This window comes from Lactuca virosa, chromosome 1 (genome assembly GCF_052849685.1).
Source record: "Lactuca virosa cultivar CGN04683 chromosome 1, Lactuca_virosa_CGN04683_v6, whole genome shotgun sequence".
Classification (NCBI taxonomy): domain Eukaryota; kingdom Viridiplantae; phylum Streptophyta; class Magnoliopsida; order Asterales; family Asteraceae; genus Lactuca; species Lactuca virosa.
In genome coordinates, this window is record NC_136426.1 from 74909931 (window position 1) to 74916223 (window position 6293).

The 6293-nt window shown below is 40.2% G+C and overlaps 1 protein-coding gene across 2 annotated transcripts; it reads left to right on the top strand.

Moving 5' to 3' along the window:
• Positions 1-362: 362 nt before the first annotated feature.
• LOC145146874 (tetrahydroberberine oxidase-like) lies at positions 363-2408 on the top strand. Of its 2 annotated transcripts, XM_079075035.1 has the most exons (2): positions 363-1038; positions 1105-2408. In XM_079075035.1, the coding sequence occupies exons 1-2, from the start codon at positions 567-569 to the stop codon at positions 2184-2186; spliced, it is 1554 nt and encodes a 517-aa protein (XP_078931161.1). In that variant the 5' UTR covers positions 363-566; the 3' UTR covers positions 2187-2408. The 2 variants fall into 2 exon arrangements, with proteins under 2 accessions (XP_078931161.1, XP_078931160.1); XM_079075034.1 differs by having other exon boundaries at positions 363-2408.
• The last annotated feature ends 3885 nt before the right edge of the window (positions 2409-6293 follow it).

Sequence of the window (6293 nt, forward strand, 5' to 3'; positions counted from 1 at the left end):
ATGGTGGTCGTTAACAGGAAGCACATATCTTAAACACTTTTGAGAATTAAATAAGTATATTTGACGAGATTAATACCTTAAAAACTATACTATCCAGACCGCAATTTTCTAGTTGAAAACTTGAAACGGAATCTACGTTAACTAAATCAAGTGTATCACAGATAGAGAGCGGAATTGACTATTCCATTAGGAATCAGAATGTGAGGTCGCAATTTACCATTTCAACTCAATGTGTTTAGGTCAGCATTGACTAAAGAATTTTGTTTTTGTTTTGTGAATCCTTATGTGAATTTAGTTTAAACACACAGACACACAGACAAACACAACATATATAATCTAAAATTAAGGATAATCAATTTAGCTTTTAGTATGAAGACATCACTTATGATGGGAATCAATTTTCATTTAAAACCTTTTGATAAATTCGAATCAGCAAGCTCCTTCTAGGTTTTTTCTAACCCCATTTGAATTCACCATTTTTATAGCCCCATTTTGAAGTCAACTCTATGCCCTATAGTCTTTATAAATAAGACACTGACATCGATATTCAAACCCATCAAATTAACATGAAGAAGTCTCAAATAAGCTCCTCTGTCGTCTTCCTCCTGGTTCTTTGTCTTTCCTTTTGTAACTCATGGGCAAACTTATCTTCCCTTGTTGATGTTACACCAGGTACGGAAAATTTCATGAGTTGCATACAGCCCAAATCCAACAATGTCACCTCCTTCTCTCAACTCATTTTCACACCTGTGAATGCTTCTTTCATTCCCATTTGGCAAGTCGCAGTGCAAAACACTAGGTTCCTTAAACCCTCCACTCCTAAACCATCAATCATCGTGACACCTGTGGATGAAACACTTGTCCAAAAGGCTCTATTCTGCGCAAAGAAACATGGATACGAGATCAGGATCAGGAGTGGGGGCCATGACTATGAAGGCCTATCATACACTGCTGATGTTCCGTTTGTTATGCTTGATTTCACCAACATGAGGTCTATAGACGTGGACGTAGCTAACAGGACCGCATGGGTCCAGCCAGGTGCTGTGCTTGGTGAACTCTATTACAGTATTTCTCAGAAGACTGACACCTTGTATTTCCCGGCAGGTGTTTGCCCCACGGTGGGTGTTGGCGGGTACATGGGCGGTGGTGGCTACGGAAACCTACTGAGGAAATATGGTACTGCTGCTGATAATGTTTTGGATGTTCGCTTTATGGATGTCAATGGAAATATTCTCGACAGGAAGTCGATGGGTAAAGATTTGTTTTGGGCAATACGAGGAGGCGGTGCTTCCAGTTTTGGAATCGTTCTTGCATGGAAGCTCAGGTTGGTTCCAGTTCCAGAAAAAGTAACTGTATTCATACTGAATAAAACTTTGGAAGAAGGGGCAACCAAAAATTTCCATAAATATCAATACGTTGCGCCAACTATTGATAGAAATCTACACATAAGGACTCAGGTGTTTGCCGAATATATTGGCAACACCACCAAGAAAACCATACGAATTATGTTCGAAGGAATTTATCAGGGCACAAGGGACACATTGCTTCCGTTGCTGGACGAAAAATTTCCTGAGCTCGGTGTTAGACGAGAGATTTGTGAAGAAATTAGAAGCATCCAATCGACCGTTGTGTTTTGGGGCTTGCCAAGCTCCACCCCAATCGAGATCCTCACGAACCGGTCTGCTATAGCCAAGCTGAACAATAAAAGTAAATCAGACTATGTCCGGACACCAATTCCCATACGCGGCCTAAGAAAGATATGGAGAAAGCTCATGCAAAACGACGGATCGGCACTTCTCATGATCAATCCTTTTGGCGGAAGGATGGCTGATTACTCGGAGTCAGCAATTCCATATCCTCATAGAGCTGGGGTGTTGTTACAGATTCTCAAGACTGTTAATTTTAACGGTCAAACTTCAGACACAACCCCTACATCGCTCAAGAGGATAATGTGGCTGCGAAGCTTGGACGAGTTATTGACGCCTTATGTGTCAAAGAACCCAAGAGAGGCATATTCCAACTACAATGATTTGGATTTGGGTGTTGGAAGTTCTAATTATGAAGAAGCCAGTCCTTGGGGTGAGAGGTACTGGAAAAGGGACAATTTTCAGAAGTTGATTCGAATCAAGGCCAAAGTTGATCCGAATAATTTCTTCCGGCGTCCACAAAGTATCCCTGTTTTCTAACACCTCTCTCTACATGCGACACCATTTTCTTGAAAAAGGATCAAATTTAGGGTTTTACTTCTTTTGTTTTTTTTAATAAACTATCAATACGTCTAACGTACTCATATCGCTCTGTTTTAAATGAATATCTAAAATTAATTGTTAAATGATTGTAATTTACATATGAATTGGTTATGATTTATTCTAATAGATACATTGTTTGGTTATTATATTTCTTGGTTATACTTTGTGTTGACGAATAAATATGATGTATTTAATTCATAAGACGTCTTCGATAATTTCTAATTTAGGCTTGGGTTTAAGTTGGATGATGAAAACTATCCTATGTTGGAACTCGTATGGTTGATAAAAACTTATTGTATAAGTACTTGTTGGTGGACTTGTATATTGTATGGAGCATATCATAAGCAAACTACATATATGTAATGTTATATGAGGGGTCAAGAAAGGAAGGATATTAGTGGAGTTCTTTGTCCGGTCGCAAAACCTTGTTTCTAGCAGCTCCAAGTACAATAACATACTCAAACCTTGTTTCTAGCAGCTCCAAGTACAATTACATACTCATGAACTTGGGGTCAAGAATGGGATGACTAGTTATAAGGTATAAGACCATTCGTTGGCGGCTTTGTGAATGTCACACGTTGGTCAGTATGTAGATGCCTACTGTGTATTTTTGTCAGGACCCTTGATCATTGGATACAACGAATGGTCTTTGTTGTGTCTTTCAATATTGTATTTCATAATATTTATTTTGTATTATAAAATGTAAGTAGATTGCTATTGTTTGAACTTTTCCCAAGAAAATAGTCTGTATATTAAATATGGACGTGAAAGTAGGTTGCTATTGTTTTCCCTTTCCTTGACCACTAGTTTAAACTGATTGTTAATAATAATGCTCTTAATTATAAATTGTTTGATGCTTGGTATTATCATTGTTACTAAGTAGTAATTAACCACTAAACCAAATCATGTCACATGTATTTTGGATAAATGAGTTTAAGAAAATGTTGTTGCTGGAATGTACAAAATACGTGTAACATCCCGATGATAAGGTACTTCTAATTTCAACCCTATAATTTAATTATGTTGCATTTTGGTCCCTAAGTTCAAGAAAGTGTGCAAAAGGAGCCCTAGTGGCATTTTTGTAATTTGGCCTTCGGAGTACGCTGAGCGTACTAGGGCGTGCCCTAGTACGTAGGGCGTACATCAGTGTACGCGAGGCGTACTTGCCAATTAAGGAAACCCTAATTTTTAGGGTGTGACTCATATTTAAGCACTCTTATGGCCTCATTTCATTCACCTTAGCTGCCTCCATCCCTCTCATACGTTTGTGCAACCCTAGTTTCACCTTGAGGAGCCTTTTCAAGCTTAAAAGTGTGTTTTTGGTGCCTTAGAAGAAGGAGGAAGGAATCCAAGTTTATCTTTAAGGAGTGGAACACTTGGATCTGAGATTTCTACATCTCTTGCAACCTTTCTAAGGTATAAAGCTTGTAACTTTATCCCTCTAGCATATAGATCTAGATTTGGGTGTCTTTATGGACCTTTTAGTCCCAAAATGTTAGATCTTGAATATGGCATGCTCTTGACCTTTGAGTTGTCCTTTCAGACCCTAGGAGGGTTCTTAAGTCATAAAAATGGGTTCCAAATGGTTAGTTTAGCTTCATGCATCATTTAGAAGTCCTTCATGGAATAAGATCTTATGTTAAGAACTTTTTGGACATGCTAGGTCATAAAATTTGAGACTTTATGACTCCTACGAGGATTTTAGCCATGGATCTGAATTATGGATGTAAGAGCTTAAGCCATTAAGCTCTTAATAAAGTTTGGGACTTGCGATGGTACGCCCCGCTTACTCAGAGTACGCCCTGCGTACGAGGTTAACCACCCTGATGGTGGTCAACTGCGAGGCTGCGTGTACACCCAACGGACCTCCGGAGTACGCCCCACGCACGCACTCTAAGTTGACTCGGTTGGGTTGACTCAGTTGATCTAGTTGGTTTGGCCATTTGACTTTGACCAAGTTTGACATTGAGGGTATTTTGGGAGTTTGATGGAATTTAGTCAGTGGTGGGAATAGGTCTCGGTTAGAGAGATGAGATTCAGAGTTGGGACCTCATCAACTTTTGTTCAGTTTGTGAGGTGAGTTTTCCTCACTGTACTTGCATGTCGAAGCCACCAAGGCCGAACCATTGGATTCGATATCCTGTTATGCATGCTATTGTACTGTAGTGATCTATTAGATCAATATCCTTGTATATAGGATGATGCTATGCTTAGTAATCTGTAGATCTGTCTTGCTGTCTGTAGACTGTTATATGATTATCTGCTATATGTGCACATGTTTGGTTGGTGGTTGAGGCTTTACTGCTTTTTACGCGAGCCAACAGACCGAGGGTATTCCAACCCGATGGTTGAGTGGGCCTGAGGGTATTCCATCCCGAGGATGACAAGACCCGTTGTGTATTGGCATTCCAACCTGATAGTTGAGGGGCCTAGGGTATTCCAACCCGATGGTTAACTGGACCCATAGTGTATTGCATTCCAACCCGATGGTTGATTGGACCCGACATGCTGTTATCGTATATGTTATTTGTTTGTGTGGTTGTATTTTGGAGGATCTCACTAAGCATTGGCTTACAATTTTGGGTTATATTTCAGGTACATCAGATGACCGCGGGAAGGCGAAGGCGTGACCGTACACATCCTCATATTTTGACTTATGATTTTGGGAGACTCTGATGTTGAAAATGTTTTGAAAACTATGTTTGTAAACGAATTGTGAATTTGGGTTGGTTTTAAAAATTTTGAATTTCTTGTGATTTTTATGGATGTTACAAGTTGGTATCAGAGCCTTGGTTTGAGTAAATTGGAGGAACACTCGTGCGAATCCAGTCTCAAACTAAGGAAAAAGATTTTAAAAAAATTAAAATAAAAAAATGATTTTCAAATTGTTTTCAAATAATAAAAAAGGATGCGATGTGTACGATCAGCCGGAGCCAGTAAGTAGACCCCAAATTACCACACTGTTATTTGATCTTGTGATATATTAGAACATTATGCTAATGATAGGCCAGGGATCTTCAGGAATTGCATGATAGAATTTTCTGATTATATGATGCCTGATAGGCTAGGGTTCTTCCTTATATGAAACTGACATCATTACTGTAGTTGCTTAGTGTATGCATCATAGTTATAGATAACTAAGATTCTATAGCCTGAGAATGTTTGGTTTGATCTTATTTCCTGTTCTTGTCTGATGAAGGACTTAGGGTAGGATCAGATATTCGACTGTCTATAGGGTCAAGTGTTATGTATGATTAGCATATGTGAGTGCTGCCGGGTTGGTGGAAGTTTCATAGATGAGTTGTGTGGGGTCAGCCGACCAGTTTCATGATGTTAGCCTTCCTCTAGGGAGTGAGGATTGAGTGTATGCGTTTTCAAGTGTGTATTTTTAGGGTTGTTGTGATGGTCCTTGAGACAAATACGGGTAGCTGTGGAAGGTAGTATGGGCCCATACTATTGGAAGCACAGGACCCGTACGTGTAACAAGGAAGTCACAACCCCTAGCGATTTGTTGGGAGTTGTTTCCCCTGGTATGATATGTATGTTATTTGATATCTCCTTGGTTTATTTTCAATATGATGACGACGAGACGATTTGAGACAGGATCGGGAGCTGGCGGCCAGGATGGGCCAGCTGTGTCTGAGGACAGGGAGATCCTCCAGGAGGAGGTTGTTGCTCACTTCCGAGCACAATTGCCAGAGATGTTTGGGTCTATTAAGACCGCCATGGTGGAGTACTTTGACGAGTGTTATGCTGCTTTGTTTGCGGCTGTTGCAGCCACCGCAACCGTTTCAACTGCTGGGATTGGTGCTGGGAGAACCTTTCAGTATTGGGACTTCGAAAATACGAAGCCCCCAACTTTTGATGGAGTTCAGGATCCGATCATAGCCATGAGGTGGCTATCTGACATCGATGGATGCTTTTTCACTTGCTCTTGCCCAGCTGATCCGAGGGTTAGGAGGTGCGCTCTGAACCTTTTACGAGACTTCACTCCTTATCATCCAAAGCCACTATTGCCTACTACGATAATGTAAATATTGCCTA